Source organism: Schistocerca nitens, chromosome 2 (genome assembly GCF_023898315.1).
Source record: "Schistocerca nitens isolate TAMUIC-IGC-003100 chromosome 2, iqSchNite1.1, whole genome shotgun sequence".
Classification (NCBI taxonomy): Eukaryota; Metazoa; Arthropoda; class Insecta; order Orthoptera; family Acrididae; genus Schistocerca; species Schistocerca nitens.
Genome location: NC_064615.1, coordinates 635,853,820 through 635,877,262, shown reverse-complemented (window position 1 = coordinate 635,877,262; position 23,443 = coordinate 635,853,820). Strand labels below are relative to the sequence as shown.

The 23,443-nt window shown below is 43.0% G+C and overlaps 1 protein-coding gene across 1 annotated transcript in view; it reads left to right on the top strand.

Moving 5' to 3' along the window:
* LOC126235216 (transcription factor SOX-21) overlaps positions 1 to 22,627 on the top strand; it is a 169,551-nt gene extending 146,924 nt beyond the window's left edge. Inside the window, exons 3-6 of the mRNA XM_049943946.1 lie at positions 7,266 to 7,414; positions 17,473 to 17,711; positions 19,602 to 19,887; positions 22,550 to 22,627. Of these exons, the coding sequence (XP_049799903.1) occupies positions 7,266 to 7,414; positions 17,473 to 17,711; positions 19,602 to 19,887; positions 22,550 to 22,627 (752 nt within the window). The remainder of the gene's footprint in view (positions 1 to 7,265; positions 7,415 to 17,472; positions 17,712 to 19,601; positions 19,888 to 22,549) is intronic.
* Positions 22,628 to 23,443: the final 816 nt, after the last annotated feature.

The window sequence follows — 23,443 nt, the reverse complement described above, 5'->3', positions numbered from 1 at the left end:
GCAGTTCCTCATCACGCAAATCGTCACAATGCCTTGGCACCTTAGTACAAATAGAGGACAGAAACTGAAAATGTTCATTTATGCAAAATGACACTATTCAGCAATCATCACACACCAGAAGTGTGATGAGTAAAACAATGACCTTATACTATGTAACAGATACATGGCAACTTACTGTCCCAGGGTTCAAATACTGGTTGCAAATATTTGCACAACAGTAATAAACGTGCGAATTTCCAAAGCACAGAGAAACATTACTGTACGTCGAGCACACTCATTGTATTAGCTGTGGAGTAACACTTCTGTCAGTATTCAGTATTCTAGAATGAAATTTCGCTCTGCAGCAGAGTGTACGCTCATATGAAACTTCCTGGCAGATTAAAACTGTGTGCCGAACCGAGACTCGAACTCGGGACCATTGCTTTTCACGGGCAAGTGATCTACCATCTGAGCTACCCAAGAACGACTCACGACCCGTCCTCACAGCTTTCATTCGTCCAGCACCTGTCTCCTACCTTCTAAACTTTACAGAATTTCTTTTGCGAACGTTACAGAACTAGCACTTCTGAAAGAAAGTATATTGCGGAGACATGGCTTAGCCACAGCCTAAGGGATGTTTCCAAAACGAAATTTCTATGAACGTGTCTTGATTTTTCTTCAGTCTTGTTTCAATTATCGACCGTAGTGTCGTAACTGTCTCTCTGGTGCCTTTCCCTTTCGTAAAGCCAAACAGATTGTCGTCTAACAGAGCCTTAATTTTCTCTTCCATTCTTCTGTGTGTTATTCCTGTCAATAACGTAGATGCAAGAGCCGTTAAGTTGATTGTGCGATAATTCTCGTGCTTGTCGCCATCTTCGGAAGGGTGGATGATGTTTTTTACGATGGTACATCGCCAGTCTCGTACATTGTACACACCGTCTCTCCTATTTCGCGCACACTATACACACCATACCCCTATTTCGCGAAAATCCAAAACCAGCTGCCCTTCTTCGAAATTTTGCGTTGTTCTCCATCAATTTACCAGGTGTATGCGGTAAGGATCCAATGTTGGCGAGCTACAGAGAAGGTTGGTCACGCGTAATGTCGAGAGTCTAGTAGATTTGTTACTTCTGCTTAGTGTTCCGACAATGAGACACAGTCTTCGGTTCACCTTCCCCTCAACATGTTCTGTGCGGTTGTCCCAATTTACACTGTTTGTTATTGTAATCCCTAGGTATTTAATGGAATCGACATTCATTATATTTGTGTAATTTATCATGTAACCGAAATTTAACGGAATTTTGCTCAGTACTTATGTGAGGATGTAGCACTTTCGATTGTTTGGGATCAACTGCACTCTTTTTGCATCTTGCAGATAGCTTGTCTAAATCATTTTTCAATTCATTTTGATCTTCTAATGACATTAGTAGACGACAAAGGATAACATTTGCAAATATTCTAAGAAGGGTGACCAGGTATAGACTACTACCCGTCAGTTACTACGAACTGTGACTTATGTGAAAGGAATTCACGAACCCCGTCGCACAACTGGGGCGATACTTTTTAGGTACAAAATGTGATTGAAAATCGCTTGTAACGGACCGTTTAGTAAACCTTCTGGAAATCTAGAAATAGGAAATCAGCTTGAGATCCCCTGGCGACAGCACTTCGAGTTAACAGAGACCAGTTGTGCAACACAAGGAGACATTTCCTGAATGTATAAGGAAATAGATCAAGAATACAACCGTGCTAATAACAATAGATTTGCTCTTCAATTTGATCCTACAGTTCTTGACGTATAAATAAAATAAAAATGTAAACTGTACGTTCTGCGGCATGTTATGGACTAGTCACGTATTTTCAATAGAGTATGCGTAAGTGAATGGGCCGTGTGGAAGGGGGTATGGGATAAGGATTCGTATAATTCAGTACTGCAATACTTCTCTTCATGCCTTCATAAAAGATGCAGTAATAACCTGAGCAGAGCTTTAGAAGAACTATTATGTTCTTAACACATGATTTTGCATAAGAAATGATCGAACATAGGCTAAGCATTTCGTAAATCATATTGCGTTAAGCTAAACTCTGCTGCGCAAAACGTATCCATGCATCCAATAAAAGATGGAAAAAAACTGCACACTGAACAAGCAACTACTAAAAGTGCCATTTTATTTTAATAAGCTGTAGAAGTGTAATTTTTTTTGACTTACTGCTGTTCTGCCTGTTTCCTGCTTACATCCAGAACTGTCGTCTGCATGTACATTTGTCAGAGATCCCAGTCTTTGGCACTTGCGGTACCATCCATTTTCTGATGTATCACACGATTAAACATTGCACCGATAGTGTAATAATTTGTTTACGTGTTACTGCTTAGCCGGCCGGGGTGGCCGAGTTATTCTAGGCGCTACAGTCTGGAACCGCGCGACCGCTACGGTCGCATGTCCAAATCCTGCCTCGAGCATGGATTTGTGTGATGTCCTTAGGTTAGTTAGGTTTAAGTAGTTCTACGTTCCAGGGGACTAATGACCTCAGACGTTAAGTCCCATAGTGCTCAGACACATTTGAACCATTTTTGTTACTGCTTAAACGTGCGTCTGTGTACTTATACGTATGTGTGTATTGCCGATTCATTTTATATGAATAAGTGAAGAATTTAATACAGCAAACATAGTGGAAAAGACCCTGAAGTATATAAAGGAATGATATTAACACGTACTATGTATGGATCAAAGCCGGATGAGAAGGAAAACATATAACTACAGACATAAAGGTAGAACAAGGAAAGGACGACCACGAATAAGACAGTGTCATCAGCTTTATAGCTGCTTGATTTCGGAGCAACTAATATCTCTGTCGTGAAAATGTACATGATGACGGAATTGATTTCTAAATATCCATTAAATGAGCTGTCCTTACTGTTTTTCAGAATAAATTCACAAACTTCGCGACACGTATAAATTCAGTTTAAATGCTTTTTTGGTAACACATTGCATTAAATAAAATAAGAAAGTATACTTTGACTGGTGTTCTTTGATCATAAAAAGATGCTAAACTCTGAAACAGGATTTCTCGATATACGTTTTGAGCCTAATTTCGTCACGAAAAAAGCGACATCATCATATTTATAAGACGTGATTAACTTGCCCGCCATCAAACGGGGTGGTACAAGGGATTTGATTTGGCATACACAACGCCATTACTTTGTCTCACAGAGTGCGGCGGATCGGCACATTGTTACCAGGGGATACTTTTTCCCGGATCGCAGACGAAGACTGCCTGTTCTGCGCTCATAGGTAGCAATCCGCCACTGTCTGGTACACGTCCACCGCGGCGCTCTGGGACCACAGCACAGTTGCGACACCTGAGTATGGGCTTATGACAGCCTGAGACCGCTCGTGATAATGAAAGAAATTCAAATTGAAGCTGTATTTTCAACCTCTAGAATTAAGTGAAACTCAATTGAAACTTAATTCATGTTTGGAATTGGCAAAAGAAATGTTATAGGCCTTCTGCTGCTCTAGATGATACTGTCGTTTACCGTCTGGTAAAGTCGATACAAGATGAAAATGAAATGCAGAACGATTCTGGCAAGATATCTGCATGGTGCAAGAGGTGTATATTGACTCTGAACAATTAAACTAGCAAGGTCCACCGTAAGGGCTCTAAAGAAAAGTGTTTAATTTCGGTTACACACGTAAATATAATCGCTGTTACTTCCATTAAATATGTACGTAGGGATTGTAATTACGAGCGACTTAAATTTGAACAATGAAAATTTTCGCACTGCTTTATCCAGACCGGCTGAGTCAACAATGACGTGCCTTTTCTTTATAACTGTTTATCGTAGTATGCTAATCCAGGTATGACAAGCCTGCTGTTACCCACCTTTCAGATCTCAATGTTTATGTGCAATTGGATTTTTGTCTGTCCATGTTACTGAATCCGTCTGCAATGAAAGTTATTTAGCGATTCTGCAATATGTAAACGACACTGGCATTCCCAAACAGTGCAATTCCCAAGTCTTCCTTTTTTTTATTTATTTTCTGAAGACCTATGCCGGACTCTGAGAGTTAAGGGAAATTTGTATGTAAGTGACTTGCTGAAGTAAGAGAGAAACACACTCATTCATTTTGCCTTATCACTTATTACTTTTCACTGTTATATTACGACACTAATGTTACTGTACTCTTTTTGGGGGTAATCTATTCAACCACACGTTTTCCCTGTGTTGCAAAAATGTTCAAATATGTGTGAGTTGCTAAGAGACCAAACTGCTGAGGTCATTGGTCCCTAGACTTACACATTACTTAAACTAACTTATGCTAAGAACAACACACACACCTATGCCCGAAGGAGGACTCGAACCTCCGGCGGGAGGGGCCGCGCAGTCCGTGACATGGCGCCTCAAATCGCGCGGCCACTCCGCGCGGCCCTGTGTTGCAACTTGTTAGAGTACTTTTATATGCAATATTCAACCATATTTTCCGCCCTCAGTATTCTGTCTCAGAACGGTTAATTATCTCCGTGTCCCTCCACATGATTTGAGTTCACTCACCACAGTTCACTCACGACGTCCAGTCCCAACTTTTTCTTCTGGTGCCGTACTTGGCGTCACTAGCTAGGGGTAAATCTGCTGACAGGGTTTTCGATGATTTTCACTTATTGCAACACATATCTTCACATAGTTTAACGATGAGTGCAATACTCTATCAATAATTTCGTATTATGAGTGGTGTTTTCCTCTCATCAAACCGCTGCATTCTCTGGGGTTTGAGTTCAGGATTCATTGACACGTTAGTTTGGATAAACAAAGTTTAATTGTTTTTCATCTTATGAAATGGAAGGTGATATCGGAGGTTTCCTCAGATATCATCACGTTACACTGCCACATACTGGCAGAAAGAAGATGCAACAACTCTAGCAGCCTCCTTCGTCTTCTGCAGTATTTCTACATAGCATGGGGATCCTCAGCAGATATCAATGGAGGAGGATATCGAAACCGGGGAGGAAATGTGATGGATATGATCAAGCTGGGGGAAGGGGAGGCAATCATTAAAACAAGGGCTTCTTCCGTTGCGGCGAGATCTTTTCACGAAATTTAAATCACAAATTTCCACCTCCGACGGAAAATGGATGCATCTGTTTGCCTCTGCAATGCGGGCGTCTACGAAACCATGTGTGAGTGCGTCAAAGTGTATACAGATGAAGCGGGAAGGACTGTTAAAAGAGTTATTAAGGAACGCGAACGCCACATGTGGCTGAAACAAAGTTTGAAATCTGCGGTAGCGGAAAAGCACAAGAACTGTGGCCTTCACATCGATTTCAATAATGTACGTGTGCTGACTAAGAAAACAAACCTTTGTATAAGAAAAGTCCGAGAAGCAATTGAAATTTCTAAGAATGCATCTAACTTCCGTAGAAAGGACGGCTAAAGGCTTCCGGCATCTTGGCTCGCTGCCATCAAAGAAGTGAATACGCGGCCGCGGCGTGCGAGCAATACAAACAACGCCATGGAAGCCACCTCTGCGGACAGTAATATTTTGCGTAAACATTTTCCCTATCACGCTCTGCGTTTAGATCAGATATAAAGCTGGTATGTACTGACTTAAGGTGGGGAGGCACGACCAGATTCGAAAGATCACTGGAGTACCAACTGACACGAAACGCCAACTAAAAATTGGATGATGGATACCTGGCAAGGTGAGTGGGACGCAAGTGATAAGGGTCGCATGCTACACCAGTTCTTTCCCGATGCAAGGGAGAGACTAAAACACAAACATATCGATCCCAGCCGCGGTATGGTCCACTTCTTAACAGGACATGGATGGCCCTCATCCCACGCACTTAAACCGCGTGAGTCTGAGGCAGACACCAAAACGCACATGTGGGGAAGGAGGCTCTCCAGAACACATCTTTTTCTGCGGACGATGTACCAACATCAGACACACAAGACACTTAAACCTCAATAATATCCAAGACACCATACACGCAATGCTCAGAGACGAAGACCACTGGACCGTGTTAAACACACTCACTGACGAAATATCCACAGGTTGGAAAACACTAATGATTCCGGCATAGAATCAGGTAATGTCACTGATCTGAGCTGTGGTTGGCGGTCGGTGGCTTGATAGACAATTCCAGGACACTCACCGTCATACACACTCGGTAAAGGGACATTCTTCCACTATCATCTTTCCTATCTTCTGTTTTTATTCTTCCTAAAATATGTTTATGGTTTATAATTCGATTTTCCAAAATTTTGTTAATTTCATAAATGTTTAGTATCCTTTATCTATCCATCTTAAACATAAGAATCTTGTTTATCTTAGAAAAAATTTTCCAAATTCATAATAGGTCTAAATGTTGTAATATGTCATAACTTCTTCTCTGTCATCATAAATTCCTACATTCCATTCATAAATCGCTAATTTTAAGACTTTCGTTTCTTAATTACTTTTAAGTTTATAAATATTTAGAGCTGCAGTATTATTAATCCTTTTTAAAATAAGAAATAAGAAATAAGTGTTACGTTCTGTACATGTACAATTTCGTATTGTGAAAGTATGACCTGTGTTAGTAGTAAGGTGGCAGGTCATTTGTAAATGGCAGCAAATACATAAATCAAATCAAAAAATAAATCTGCGCGTTTCACTTCTAGCCAATGATATGGGCCCACCAATAGCAGCAGGAGGAATTTTAACCAATAACTCTTCTCCAGCATGTGCGGAAAAAATCCCTTTCCATCCAATGACGTAGCCATAGAAGTCTTACAGGTAACCCGCTCCTTCAGGTTTAGAGGAAGAAAACTGATGTTACTATCCAAGGACGATGACCCATCAATGGTACCTGAAGATTTTTTACCCAGTAATCCCACTTTTCTTGCACAGGTGCTCCTTTATAAGAGAATGCGACAATGGTCTCTGACAGTGCCAAATTTACAGTGTACATCACAAGATCCTGAAGATTATCCCAGCAGAGGGATTGAAACGTCGATTTTTTGAAGAAATATGATGCGGCCTAGCAACCCAAAAGATATTAACGTCATTAAAATATGCTACTGATTCCCAAGTACCTAGGGAGGAATGACCAACGTAATGAAACAAATGAAATCACAGGGAAATGTTTAGGTTTTCCTTTATCCCATGTGCCATTCGAGAATAGTCTAATAAAAGTGGTGCTATGAAGCCTCTGTCAAACATCTACGTGTAAGTTACAAAGCGGTCATGTAGATGTAGGTCTCTGCAGTTAGTGTGGCGCACTACGTCCCCGTTTTCCGTCCGCAGGCATGGCGGCGAGCCAGATGGGCCAGGTGGGCTCCTACTACTCGCCGGCGGCCGCCTACGGGTCGCTGAGCGCCGCCTCCATGGCCGCCGCCGCCGCCGCTGCCGCCGCGCAGCAGTCCGCCATCTCCGGGCTCTCGGCGCCTGCACAGGTACTGTGAACCAGCCTCCTCACACTCGCTGCACCTCTCACCCAAGCCTTCCCTTATACTCGCCATCTTGTGTAGGGGGTGACGGCCACGTGTGTCACCTTACCTTCAACTGAATGAAGTTACACTGAAGAGCCGAAGAAACTGGTACACTTGCCTAATATCGTGTAGCGCCCCCGTGAGCACGCAGAAGCGCCGCGACACGATGTGGCATGAACTCGACTAATGTCTGAAGTAGTACTGGAGGGAACTGACACCATGAATCCTGCAGGACTGTTTATAAATCCGTAAGAGTACGGGGGGTGGGTGGGGGGGGAGGGGGTGGAGATCTCTTCTGAACAGAACGTTGCAAGGCATCCCAGATATGCCCAATAATGTTCCTGTCTGGGGGTGTCGCATTGTCCTGCTGGAACTGTCCAAGTCTGTCGGAATGCACGATGGGCATGAATGGATGCTGGTGATCAGACAGGATGCTTACGTAAGTCTCACCTGTCAGAGTCGTATCTAGAGGTATTAGAGGTCCCGTATCACTCCAACTGTACACGCCCCGCATCATCACAGAGCATCCACCAGCTGGAACAGTCCACCCCTCACATGCAGTGGCCATGGATTCATGACGTTGTCTCCGTACAAGTACACGTCCATCCGCTAGATACAATTTGAAACGAGACACCTGCGACCAGCCAAATGTTTCCAGTCATCAACAGTCCAGTGCCGCTGTTGACGGACCCAGGTGAGGCGTAAAGCCTTGTGTCGTGCAGTTATCAAGGGTACATGAGTGGGCCTTTCGCTTCGAAAGCCCAACTAAGCTCGTCCTCCTCGTGGTTGTCAACAACTGGCCCAGTTGTCAGTAGCTTGGCGTAACAATTGTTAATGGTTTTAGCATTAAGTGGGGCTTAAGTGCTATGAACACCCCGCCACCATGGCTGAACAAGGGCTACAGGTAGCCACACTTTACACTGCGAAGCGACCTTGGCGCGCTCTTGTGAAGTCAAATTTTCTGCCACCTCGTCATTCAACGTAATCAGATGCTACGGACGGTCAAGGTATTCTCAGGGATCATGTAGCAGAATACGACCACGTTCGTTAATAAATATCAACAGTCACAGAAGTTACGGCATTTAAAACTAGGAGGTGACTTCTTATCCACCCTGTACCTCACGCAGAATCGCAACTGTACTGCATTCCAAAGGTGGACCAAGGCACAGCAAAGCAAGTAACATAATGTTTTGGTTAGTCAGTGCACCTCTGGTAGTTCGTCAGTAGTTGGTGGATAGGCTTAATTACTCTGACGGTAACGTACCAGAGAGATGAATTATATAAATTAAACGCACAAAACAAGACAAACTATGGGGTGTGTTGTCAAGAAACAAATGTTTTAATACGAGAATAAACGCACGATAATTAACAGAACTCGCAGTCGTCGCTTTTTGTGTGAGAACACGAGTGTTACACAAACTGTTCTTCAGGACTTCAGTGTCCTGGATCGCAGTGTCTTGTATTTCCGCCAGACACACAGATGTTTGGCAATTATTCGGTACACAGCACGACTAGAGGCTATTTCTCGAGCATCTTCAAGGCATCACGAGAGGGAGATCACGTGGGCCGTGCCATGTTTCTATAAGCCCTATAAATAGTCAACAGTCACTGTGGAATTATTCTTCACACTGGTTACGTCTCAATTGGTTGTGCATTACTCTGGATTTAGTTTGGCCTACTTATCTTGGACCTGTTCCTGGATTCAGTATTGCTTCCACGATGATGAATTATTTCTGTACCTCTGACGCTACTGCTATATCTCTAGAACTGGCAAGAGATTGTTGTCTACCAAACCTGAACTTGTCGTGACTTCGCTCATTGTGTCACTCCAATTTGATTCAGAGGGAGGTTGGTCATAAGGGCCATGCGGGCACAACGGCCATTTGAATCTGAGAGTCACTACAGTGCTGCAATCGCACAATTACTGCACAAAAGTGACACTCGAAACCCTCGTCACCCTTGTGTAGTTATCCGAAGGAGTCAGGATATTATCTGACAATCGCGTTTCGTTGAATGTTTCGCACGCTGACACTTGCTGATGGTCCAGTACTGAAATCTGCAGCAATTTGCGGAAGGGCTGCAATTCTGTCACGTTGAGCGGTTCTCTTCAGTCGTAGTCGGTCCCGTTCGTGTAGGATCTTTTTCCGGCAGCAGCGATGTCGGAAATTTGATGTTTTACCGGAGTCCTGGTATTCATGGTGCACTTGTGAAATAGTCCTACGGGAAAATCCTCAACTGATTAATATCTCGGAGATGCTGTGTCCCATCGTTCGTGCACCGATTGTAACACCACGTTCAAACTCACTCAAATCTTGTTAACCTGCCATTGTAGCAGCAGTAACCGACCTAACAACTACGCCAGACGCTTGTTGTCTTATATGGTCGTTTCCGACAGCAACGTCATATTCTGGCTGTTTATACAGGGTGTTACAAAAAGGTACGGCCAAACTTTCAGGGAACGTTCCTCACACACAAATAAAGCAAAGATGTTATGTGGACACGTGTCCGGAAACGCTTACTTTCCATGTTAGAGCTCATTTTATTACTTCTCTTCAAATCACATTAATCATGGAATGGAAACACACAGCAACAGAACGTACCAGCGTGACTTCAAACACTTTGTTACAGGAAATGTTCAAAATGTCCTCCGTTAGCGAGGATCCATGCATCCACCCTCCGTCGCATGGAATCCCTGATGCGCTGATGCAGGCCGGGTGAATGGCGTATTGTATCACAGCCGTCCACAATACGGGCACGAAGAGTCTCTACATTTGGTACCGGGGTTGCGTAGACAAGAACTTTCAAATGCCCCCATAAATGAAAGTCAAGAGGGTTGAGGTCAGGAGAGCGTGGAGGCCATGGAATTGGTCCGCCTCTACCAATCCATCGGTCACCGAATCTGTTGTTGAGAAGCGTACGAACACTTCGACTGAAATGTGCAGGAACTCCATCGCGCATGAACCACATGTTGTGTCGTACTTGTAAAGGCACATGTTCTCGCAGTACAGGTAGAGTATCCCGTATGAAATCATGATAACGTGCTCCATTGAGCGTAGGTGGACGAAACTAAAATGAGCTCTAACGTGGAAATTAAGCTTTTCCGGACACATGTCCACATAATATCTTTGCTTTATTTGTGTGTGAGGAATGTTTCCTGAAAGTTTGGCCGTACCTTTTTGTAACACCCTGTATATCTCTGTATTTGAATACGCATGCCTATACCAATTTCTTTGGCGCCAGTCACTAGTTTTATTTTCAATGTATTTGACCGCCACTAAACATCTGCAGAACAGACTCACATAACCAGTTATCTTTAACGTTCAACTTGACATCCAGTTTCGCCCGCATCTCGTGGTCGTGCGGTAGCGTTCTCGCTTCCCACGCCCGGGTTCCCGGGTTCGATTCCCGGCGGGGTCAGGGATTTTCTCTGCCTCGTGATGGCTGGGTGTTGTGTGATGTCCTTAGGTTAGTTAGGTTTAAGTAGTTCTAAGTTCTAGGGGACTGATGACCATAGATGTTAAGTCCCATAGTGCTCAGAGCCATTTGAACATTCAGTTTCACAGGACTGTAAAGCGTGATTCAGCGGTCCCTGCCTATGGGTTTTATTGGACACGCAATGCATTCAAAAACCACGCGCGAGATTTGCCTTAAAAAACCACAACGAGATTACATTGCAAGTTTCGACTTTTTCAATATCGTTCAAAACTGCACATAATGGTAAGCGGATGGTGCGCAAATCGACACGTCATGAAACTTATCTCCTTCCAGTGTATTTAAGTTGTTGTTGTTGTTGTGGTCTTCAGTCCTGAGACTGGTTTGATGCAGCTCGCCATGCTACTCTATCCTGTGCAAGCTTCTTCATCTCCCAGTACCTACTGCAACCTACATCCTTCTGAATCTGCTTAGTGTATTGATCTCTTGGTCTCCCTCTACGATTTTTACCCTCCACGCTGCCCTCCAATGCTAAATTTGTGATCCCTTGATGCCTCAAAACATGTCCTACCAACCGATCCCTTCTTTTAGTCAAGTTGTGCCACAAACTTCTCTTCTCCCCAATCCTATTCAATACCTCCTCATTAGTTACGTGATCTACCCACCTTATCTTCAGCATTCTTCTGTAGCACCACATTTCGAAAGCTTCTATTCTCTTCTTGTCCAAACTAGTTATCGTCCATGTCTCACTTCCATACATGGCTACACTCCATACAAATACTTTCAGAAACGACTTCCTGACACCTAAATCTATACTCGATGTTAACAAATTTCTCTTCTTGAGAAACGCTTTCCTTGCCATTGCCAGTCTACATTTTATATCCTCTCTACTTCGACCATCATCGGTTATTTTACTCCCTAAATAGCAAAACTCCTTTACTACTTTAAGTGTCTCATTTCCTAATCTAATTCCCTCAGCATCACCCGACTTAATTTGACTACATTCCATTATCCTCGTTTTGCTTTTGTTGATGTTCATCTTATATCCTCCTTTCAAGACATTGTCCATTCCGTTCAACTGCTCTTCCAAGTCCTTTGCTGTCTCTGACAGAATTACAATGTCATCGGCGAACCTCAAAGTTTTTACTTCTTCTCCATGAATTTTAATACCTACTCCGAACTTTTCTTTTGTTTCCTTTACTGCTTGCTCAATATACAGATTGAATAACATCGGGGAGAGGCTACAACCCTGTCTCACTCCTTTCCCAACCACTGCTTCCCTTTCATGCCCCTCGACTCTTATAACTGCCATCTGGTTTCTGTACAAATTGTAAATAGCCTTTCGCTCCCTGTATTTTACCCCTGCCACCTTCAGAATTTGAAAGAGAGTATTCCAGTCAACATTGTCAAAAGCTTTCTCTAAGTCTACAAATGCTAGAAACGTAGGTTTGCCTTTTCTTAATCTTTCTTCCAAGATAAGTCGTAAGGTCAGTATTGCCTCACGTGTTCCAACATTTCTACGGAATCCAAATTGATCTTCCCCGAGGTCGGCTTCCACCAGTTTTTCCATTCGTCTGTAAAGAATTCGCGTAAGTATTTTGCAGCTGTGACTTATTAAACTGATAGTTCGGTAATTTTCACATCTGTCAACACCTGCTTTCTTTGGGATTGGAATAATTATATTCTTCTTGAAGTCTGAGGGTATTTCACCTGTCTCATACATTGTGTTCACTAGATGGTAGAGTTTTGTCATGACTGGCTCTCCCGAGGCCATCAGTAGTTCTAGTGGAATGTTGTCTACTCCCGGGGCCTTGTTTCGACTCAGGTCTTTCAGTGCTCTGTCAAACTCTTCACGCAGTATCTTATCTCCCATTTCGTCTTCATCTACATCCTCTTCCATTTCCATAATATTGTCCTCGAGTACATCTCCCTTGTATAAACCCTCTATATACTCCTTCCACCTTTCCGCCTTCCCTTCTTTGCTTAGAACTGGGTTTCCATCTGAGCTCTTGATATTCATACAAGTGGTTCTCTTCTCTCCAAAGGTCTCTTTAATTTTCCTGTAGGCAGTATCTATCTTACCCCTAGTGAGACAAGCCTCTACATCCTTACATTTGTCCTCTAGCCATCCCTGCTTAGCCATTTTGCACTTCCTGTCGATTTCATTTTTGAGACGTTTGTATTCCTTTTTGCCTGCTTCATTTACTGCATTTTTATATTTTCTCCTTTCATCAATTAAATTCAATATTTCTTCTGTTACCCAAGGATTTCTATTAGCCCTCGTCTTTTTACCTACTTGATCGTCTGCTGCCTTCACCACTTCATCCCTCAGAGCTACCCATTCTTCTTCTACTGTATTTCTTTCCCCCATTCCTGTCAATTGTCCCCTTATGCTCTCCCTGAAACTCTCTACAACCTCTGGTTCTTTCAGTTTATCCAGGTCCCATCTCCTTAAATTCCCACCTTTTTGTAGTTTCTTCAGTTTCAATCTGCAGTTCATAACCAATAGATTGTGGTCAGAATCCACATCTGCCCCAGGAAATGTCTTACAATTTAAAACCTGGTTCCTAAATCTCTGTCTTACCATTATATAATCTATCTGAAACCTGTCAGTATCTCCTGGCTTCTTCCATGTATACAGCCTCCTTTCATGATTCTTGAACCAAGTGTTAGCTATGATTAAGTTATGCTCTGTGCAAAATTCTACAAGGCGGCTTCCTCTTTCATTCCTTCCCCCCAATCCATATTCACCTACTATGTTTCCTTCTCTCCCTTTTCCTACTGACGAATTCCAGTCACCCATGACTATTAAATTTTCGTCTCCCTTCACTACCTGAATAATTTCTTTTATCTCGTCATACATTTCATCTATTTCTTCATCATCTGCAGAGCTAGTTGGCATATAAACTTGTACTACTGTAGTAGGCATGGGCTTTGTGTCTATCTTGGCCACAATAATGCGTTCACTATGCTGTTTGTAGTAGCTAACCCGCACTCCTATTTTTTTATTCATTATTAAACCTACTCCTGCATTACCCCTATTTGATTTTGTATTTATAACCCTGTAATCACCTGACCAAAAGTCTTGTTCCTCCTGCCACCGAACTTCACTAATTCCCACTATATCTAACTTTAACCTATCCATTTCCCTTTTCAAATTTTCTAACCTACCTGCCCGATTAAGTGATCTGACATTCCACGCTCCGATCCGTAGAACGCCAGTTTTCTTTCTCCTGATAACGACGTCCTCTTGAGTAGTCCCCGCCCGGAGATCCGAATGGGGGACTATTTTACCTCCGGAATATTTTACCCAAGAGGACGCCATCATCATTTAATCATACAGTAGAGCTGCATGTCCTCGGGAAAAATTACGGCTGTAGTTTCCCCTTGCTTTCAGCCGTTCGCAGTACCAGCACAGCAAGGCCGTTTTGGTTAATGTTACAAGGCCAGATCAGTCAATCATCCAGACTGTTGCCCCTGCAACTACTGAAAAGGCTGCTGCCCCTCTTCAGGAACCACATGTTTGTCTGGCCTCTCAACAGATACCCCTCCGTTGTGGTTGCACCTACGGTACGGCCATCTGTATCGCTGAGGCACGCAAGCCTCCCCACCAACGGCAAGGTCCATGGTTCATGGGGGGGGTATTTAAGTTAAACGTAATAAAACCCCAAATGTCATTAGTAAATGGTAGTAGTATTATACTTGATAAATAAAACATAGACTAAATCAGAAATTTCAGTTATTATTTCAAGCAAATGTAAGAGATGCTTTCACTTCGAAAGACAGAAGAAGATAGACAGCAGATAGGAGGCGATGGTGCCTTTCTTCTTTTTTAAAATAGAAATAAACGATAACGATAACTGGAGAAATATGGCAGTTGTATTATGCAATTTTATCTTTGCTTCGTGAAATAGTTAATTACGTAACTGTAAGACTATATCACATCGATCAAAGAGCTAAGTATGTGAAGATGAAAATGCCTTTTTTTTTAAATCGTTAGTAAAAATTCTAAAACAATTAACACAACTAAATCGAGGAAAAACTTGTGAGAGAATAACATTTACATCGGTGGGAAAAAAGTCACTTGATAACTTTAATGTCGCGTCGGACATAATTTTGCCCATCGAAGTGCAGCAACTCCACGTAGCACGGAGCGTACAAGTCGTTGTTCCCTGGAGAAATACTGAGACATGCTGCTGCTATAGCCGTCAATACTGGCAAAAGTGTTGCAGGTGCAACTAACCTTTGATTATGTCCATAAACGTTCGATGGGCTTCATGTCGGGCGATCTGAGTGGCCAAATCATTCTCTCGAATTGTCTAGATGTTCTTCAGACGAATCGCGAACAATTGTGGCCTGGTGACATGGTGCACTGTTATCCACAAAGTTCCATCGTAGTTTGGGAAGATTAAGTGCATGAATGGCTAAACATGGTCTCCAAGTAGCAGAATATAACCATTTCCAGTCAAAGATCGGTTCCATGTAAACATAGCCAATACCATTTACCACCTGTGGCTTGTTGACAACCTGTGTCCATGGATTCGTGGGATCCGCGCCACACTCGAACCATACCGCAGCTCACCAGGCCACAGTTTTTCAGTCGTCTAGGGTCCAACGAATAATGTCACCAGCCCAGGAGAGTCGTTCAGGGCGATGTGTTGTTAGCAGAGTCATTCGTTTCATGCCACACCCCATTAACACCACATTTCGCCTCACTGTCCTAACGTACACGTTCGACGTAAGTCCCATATTAATTTCTGCGGTTATTTCACGCAATGCCGCTTGTCTGATTCGTTAAATGAAAACCGTCGGCCATTGCATTTCTTGCATCGTGAGAGGTAATTCCTCTGTTTTATATATATATATATATATATATATATATATATTGTGTTGATAAGTTCACCTAGTATTGAGTGCATCACACATTTACTTCGTTTTCATACGTTTTACGCATGACTCTAGTATGTTCTTGTTCTTTCTCTATTCATTACATAGACTACATTAATCAGATAATGTGGATCATCCAATGTTACGGAATTTTATCATTCTTTTCTTGCAACAGAGTACCGCAGGGTACGAGGGGCCCTCTGCCGGTCACGTTCCTCCAACCACTTCCCGCCTGTGCGGAATTCTGGCGTTAGCGCTAACAGAGGGCGCTGATTATGTGCAGCTCTATCTTTTCTTTCATTTGCGCCCCTTTAGCGATTTGTTTTATGGTTGTTTAATAATACCCGGTGCACTATCAACGGTGTTTAATATTTATGTCATTATCTAGATTATTGGCACTAGAGCACATGTCAACCACTGTTTTTTAACACTTCCTCTTTTTAACAATATTACTTTTGTCGTGTTCTTTTTATTGCTTTTTATTACTGTAATGCCTTTTATACGTTATAATCGTATCACAGACTTAAACTTTTGTAGCCCCATTTATTTTCGCTGTTTCAATCAATTATTGAAAACTAGTGTATGCCGACATTAGCGACATCTGGTGAACTTACAACAGAAACATCTTGTGGCTACTGTACGGCAGCTTGTTTTAAACAGTAGTACTACTGACAACATGACTCGTGCATGTGATGTTATCTATATGTATTTGACGATGCTGGTGCTGATTCCGCGTTTAACATTTGACGACGCCACTATGGCTGCAGTACATTAGGACTTTGTTTTTATGAAACAGGTATGGTTCTTCATATTTAAAGCGTACAAATATAAATTTTGTCAGTACTACTTTTCATTATGGTCTATGTACTGTTCTTAAGGTGTATACAGTTTGCGAGTTTATTTATGTTTTTCCCATTTTTGCTGCAATCTGATATGGTCATTAAAGACCGAAACCGGCAATCTGTTAGAAAAAGGTTTGTGACCATAGACGTAAAGTAAAGGAAATTTGTTACATATACGGGTCACAGTTTTTTTTTTTTTTTTTTTTTTTTTTGCGACGATGTCGCAGCTTGTGAAATTTGACAGTCCCGTCACACTCTGGATCTTGGAATACTGAATTCCCCAACGATTTCCGAAATTGAATGTCCAATGTGTCTTGTTTCAACTACCATTCCACGTTCCCGTGGTGCGGCGATCACATCGGACACCCTTTCACATGAATCACCAGAGTGCAAGGCCCGCATCTCGTGGTCGTGCGGTAGCGTTCTCGCTTCCCACGCCCGGGTTCCCGGGTTCGATTCCCGGCGGGGTCAGGGATTTTCTCTGCCTCGTGATGGCTGGGTGTTGTGTGATGTCCTTAGGTTAGTTAGGTTTAAGTAGTTCTAAGTTCTATGGGACTGATGACCTGAGATGTTAAGTCCCATAGTGCTCAGAGCCATTTGAACCATTTGAACCAGAGTGCAGGGACAGCTCCACCAATGTACTGCCCTTTCATAGCATGTGTACGTGATACTACCGCCAGTTGTATATGTGCATATTTCTATTTAGTGACTTTTGTCACCTCAGCGTATTCTCCGTAATACATTATTTAACTCCTGATGTTCGCAATTTCCGGCACTGTGGGGGAAACAAGACAATTAGCTAGTTATTTTCCAACGGCTGCAACAGCATTTCTCAGGAGGACCCTAATTCGGCTTTTGCAGGTGGTGAGCTCGATGGACGCGATGAAGTACTCGATGGAGGCGGACAAATACCGGTCGGCGTACATGCCGCCCATCTCGATGTATTCGGCGGACCCCAAGTCGTACATGGAGCGTGGCGGCGGCTACCTGGACCACACGTCGGCTCTCACCAAGGCCTACTTCGAGTCTTCCAAAATGTACGTCGAGACCGGCCGCTACGACGCAGAGGCGGCCGCCGCCGCTGCAGCTGCGCACCAGCGGTGAGTCCCAATCAGCTGTCGTGAAAACTGGGAGATTGTCTCTGGGAAAAAATCACGGAACGTGGGTAATGGTATGGGACGTATTTCAGAAGCGCTGCTTGATGACCAAATTGCCGATCCATTGATGTCTCAGGAAGTGTCTCAGCAGCATAACGCTTCATTTAGTCAAATTGTGGCATATATTTCTTTCATTCCCGATTCCATTCAGTGGTTTTCGTTAGTTATCCGACCCATCTACCTAATTTTCAGATTCTTCTACAGCACGACATTTGAAATCCTTCACTTCATATCTAAAGTGCTTGTCGACAAAGTTTCACTTTCGTACACAAGAGACAAATATTTTCAGAAAATTATTTCTAAGACTTGCATTAGTATTCTGTGTTAGCAAATTTCTCTCTTTAAGAGGGTCTCTGGTTTATATCAACTCTACTTCTCCCATCGTAAGTTCATTGCTGCCCAAACAGCTAAAATCATCTAATACATTTAGTGTCTTTTTTCCTAATATAACTCCCTCAGCACTGCCTAATTTAATTCGATTACTAAGACCTTTCACTCTCATAATAGTAACACGGTTCCTCGTTGCAGCTATCCTTTTGCCTCCCGTTTTTTTTTCGGTGAAAGTGGCTGTATTTTGAAACTATGTTATCTCTTCCGCACATGATGAGGTCTTTATTCCGGAACCTTTTAAAACCAAATCGCATAGAAAGAACAACTTTTCTAAGAATTTCTTTGCTAACCTTGACATCTAGTTCCCTGGAACAACAGGAGTGAAGCTTATACGAGGTTGGTGTTTCTTTGCGTTGTTCGTAGTGTTACAAAAATTGCTTTCTAGCCACAAATTCATCCCTGTAGTCAATGGGACGTTTCTTGTAGGCACTTTTCTTCTTCTTTCTTGGAGCTGGTACTTGCCTGTGTCCCTTCCGTCACAGTTTGTCCGGTACAGACTAATTCAGATTTAAAATTTTGCTTGTCTTTCTTTTTTCTCTTTCTCATCGTCAGTTATTTTAATGGCGATGACAGTCTGCATGTGAAGGCATTTTTCGCAATCACATTGCGAGGCGACAACGCACGCCATTTTGAATTAGGACTTTCCCGTACTTAATCAAAAAATGTTCAAATGTGTGTGAAATCTTATAGGACTTAACTGCTAAGGTCATCAGTCCCTAAGCTTACACACTACTTAACCTAAATTATCCTAAGGACAAACAATCACACCCATGCCCGAGGGAGGACTCGAACCGCCGCCGAGACCAGCCGCACTGTCCATGGCTGCAGCGCCCTAGACCGCTCAGCTAATCCCGCGGGGCCGTACCTAATCACATATCTTAGTTAGTTTCCAATGGCTGGCACTACAGTTCGCTTTATCGAAATGTGTAGTAGTAGTAGCAGTAGTAGTAGTACTAGGGTTTGTTGTTGTTTTATTCATTCTTGGACCAATTTTACAAATGTGCTCGTTATGTGATGGTGTCACAGTTTCAGAATAAAGAAATAACATAATATACGCAGTAATTTACTTATTTTTACAAGTCTAGTTGGACAAGTGTCGCTTTTGAAAAGCATGTGGATGTTGGTAGCTGTGGCTAAATTTGTGATGTGGCGTAAAATTAACGTCACTGAAAAACATACGTTATGTTTTCCAAAACAATGTGTGCACCAAGAACAAACCAGCAGATACTAATAACTATTCACGACAACCACAGACCTGTAAACACGCAACAAATGTGTATCATCTAACGATGAATTGCTAGGTGATTCGAAATTGGTAACGAAAAAAAAAAATTGAAGAATAAAACAAAAGGCGACTGCTTGCTGTAATTCAGGTTAATTTAACAGTCGCTGTGTTCCACATGCATAATAGATAAAAAATTTTAAGTAAGTAACGCTGCGCAGGTACGACGTGTCGAAAATGTACGGCACGGCCCCCGAGAGCCACCCCTCGCCGCGGACGCCGACAGAGTCTCCGACAGAGAGCAAGGTGGGCGCTGCAGGCGGCCTGCTGTCGGGGGCGGTCGACCGCCAAGACGGGGGCGGGGCACCCGCCTCCTCGTCCTCGGGCTCCTCGGCGGCGTCGCCGGGTCTGGGCTACTACCACCACGGCGGGGGCGGCATGCCCGGGCTGCTGCCCATGGCGCAGTACAGCGGCCACTACCACCAGGCGGCGGCGGCGGCTGCGGCGGCCGCTGCCGCGGCGGCCTCCGGGGGCGGCTCCGCGGGGGCCGGGGGCAGCGCGGGAGGCGGCGCGGGCTCCGTGGCCGGGGGCGGCGCAGAGTTCCGGCGGCCCCTCACCGTCATCTTCTGACCGGGCGGCGGCAGGGGCTAGCCCGGCGCAGACTCGGCCGAGCTCGCGGCCTCTTGGCTGTGAGCCGTGAGCGGAAGGGCGGAAGAGCTGTCGTGCTCGTCCTGTCGCCCACACCCGACACCAGCACCGTGATCTGCAGCAGTCTGGAGCCTCCGAATGCGCGTCGATGGACGTGGCCCGGCTCTCGAACGGCAGTTGTGGATCGCCGCTGTTTTGTGACAACCGTTATTCTGAATACTGATTTCGCGTCAAGTGGAACAATAATGACCCTCCTGCAAATGGATTGTCCCTCCCTATCGAAAGTACTTACAAGCTTGAGCTTACGTCGTTTAAAGTGCCATTTGAACATAAAGTGAAAAGGGAAGCTGGCCTTTCATTTATTTACAATTTGTAGATCACTGTGATTTTTGTTTGACAGAAATTACGAGGAATCAAAGATTAAATCAGATTCCCGTTTCGGACAGTATTAAGGTTTGGCAATTAAGCGTGTGTCACACGAAAAAAAACTAATGGTTGACGGTTCAACCGATGACCATTTCTTACATTTTTTTGTCACTTATCATCAATTTCACCTGTGATAATATTTTGAGTATGTGAAAAATACTAAACTGGTTCGTGGTATGACTTTCAAATAAAAGCGTAGGCCCTCTATCTAAATATATAGGTATCTAATTCGCAGAGAAAGGGACCGTCCCTAGTTTTGAGCTAGCCTGGGAGTTGATGATTTCTTAATTTCGCAACAAAAATGAGATGCAAACTAACACGTACGCTACGCAATTTCAAACCTTTGTCGGCTCTTTGTCCACCCCAAAACCGATCACAAGTGGAGGAGAAAAGCATTAAAGGTCTTTCATCCTTACCGAAAATTTGTACTGTGATAGATAGTGATGGTTGGAAAACGCAGCCGCCTTCGATTAAGTAATGTCAAATACCTGAGATAAATACGGTGTCTAACACGGAATCGCTTGCCGTTACTGTTAATCGTGTGATCTCCTCTACACAGAAAATATTTTTACCGTACTCATAATTAGCAGAAAAACCGAATGATAGCGGGTCAAAGAATTTGTACAACTTATAAAAGATTACAGTATAACATGTCGGCGCTAGCCTGCAGTATCACACGCAGTTCATCACACCAGCCATGAAACTTATGAGGAGTGCGAGAAAAGTACTGAGACTGATTTTTTATCTACCAAATCTTTTATTTTTTTAAAACTACAATACTGTCCCTTTCGACGTAGTTCCCTACGGCAGCTATACACTGGTGGAGCCGTTGGCGCCGCTCTTCGTAGCATCGCTGAAAGGGCTCAACTGGTAGTATATTTAACATGTCGTTCACATTATTTTTAATGGTCTCTAGAGTCCCATAAAGGCGTCCTATTAAGACATTTTTCAATTTCGGGAAAACAGAAAAGTTACAAGGACTCAGAACAGGTGAACAGCGGCGCTGTGGAACAACAGGAATGTCTTTTGAGATCAAACATTCCTCAAAGGAACTGGACGTGTGACATCGGGCGTTGCTCTGATGCAGCTTCCATATTTCTGCAACGGCCGGTCTCACTCGGTTCATCCTTTTACTGAGCCTTTCAGGGACATCTCTGTAAAACACTTGGTTGACGGTTTGTCCTCCAAGAACAATATCACAAGTGCACACACTCGTTCGAAGTTTTCGTTGGTTTTTAAAGTCGACGTTCTTCCCGAGCGGTGTTGTCGACCTTCAAGGTGTTCTCGACTTCCAAAAATTATTTGTCGCAGCGAAAAACTTTTGCTTTTTATAAGGAATATTCCCCATAGGCCCGTTTGAAATGTTCAATGGTCATACTCACTGATTCCCTAAGTTTAACACAAAATTTTGTCGAGGACGGGGTCCGCGGCCGTGGTAAAGCGCTGAAAGTTGTCATTTCGCTTAGGCTTTACAAAGAAGCTTTATTATTTATATACCACGGCTGAAATTTCAATATTTTGTTCCAGACTACCTGATGATGACAAAATGTCGAAATTACAATAGTGATATGTAAACAATAAAAGTTTTTATTACAGTGTAAGTGAAATGATACCAGTTCAACACGAAACTTGATTGCATAAAGTTACTCTATATTCCGCTCTTCAATTTTCCTAACACACAATAATAACACAACATCATTGATAGCGCTGTCAGAAATCATGTGATGGCTGTACTGAAGTGAATCTTCGACTGAGCATCTGGAAGAGATGAACACACCGGTGTACACAGGCGGAATAACACAGCATTGCCAGATCGCTCGCAACGTTCTCAGTCTCATTACTATTCTTGCATGCCTTTCTTCCTCGAATGCTTTAGTAGGCCTAGGCGGTTCATCGGCACTGTATCACATTACAAGCCAACTGAAGCTAATGTGCCGATATCGGAGCTTTTTATTGACATTTTTCCAATTGCAATCGTACTTCTGGAGACTGTCCCGCACAGCAAATAATACGGGAGCTTTCAACGTCTGCAAGGACTTCGGCGGCATAAGCCCCATAGACAGTTTTTTGGTAAATGAGGATTTTTCTTTTTTAGGCAGTAATTGAGTTACGTAGGAAAGTCTGGTACGAGGACCAGAGACCGTCGCGTCTAGTATTTCATGCTCACGCATAAAACAGTTGTTTAACCTACACATCTGATCCATACGCTGTTCGCTCTTCACACACAACCGTTTGGCAAAAGACGTAGATTCGACGTACTGTAGACATCGGGCCTATCAGACTCTGTTAATGCTTTCGATTTTACACTGTTTTGCACAGTGAAACAAAATTCTACAAAGAGGCTAAGCTTTCTCTCTGATTTCTCATTTGTTATGTTTCCTTAAAAAATGGCTTTACGTCAATAGTCATGCTCAGTAAACAATCCGCTGCTGAAAGTAACTATATTCGTGTATACCATATGCAACACATAAAGAAAATGAGGTGTTCACTATGCCAATGTTCTTAAAATTTCCTACCAGATATAAATTATCTTAAATTTCATTCTCATAAAATAGCTACGATATATACGTTTGCTTTACCTTATTTTTCGTTCGTGTCTAATAATTTTGTAGATTCTTATGTTTTGTTTACGAGTAAAAATAAGGCCGTGATAACTTCCAATCAAGCGAACGCACTTAACGTGTTCTTACTTTCGTATTAGGTATACAGGCCAGCACCTAACTGCCTGTCATTGTCTGCGGGATACAGAACACTCTTTCTTGGACGAAGTGTGGGCGACTAGGAAATAAAAGCAGTCTTACATTATACTCTTACCTAGAATTGTTGAGTCAGACTCGTTTTATTCGGACTCCACTGTGTCGGTTGTCGATTGTAAATATTTGTTTATAGGTGTAAAATGAATGTTGCAGAATTTATATAAAATGTAATTTATCCTTTATATTATCTTTTTATTTCTAAATGTTCCTATGTCACTAATGCTCTGCTCATG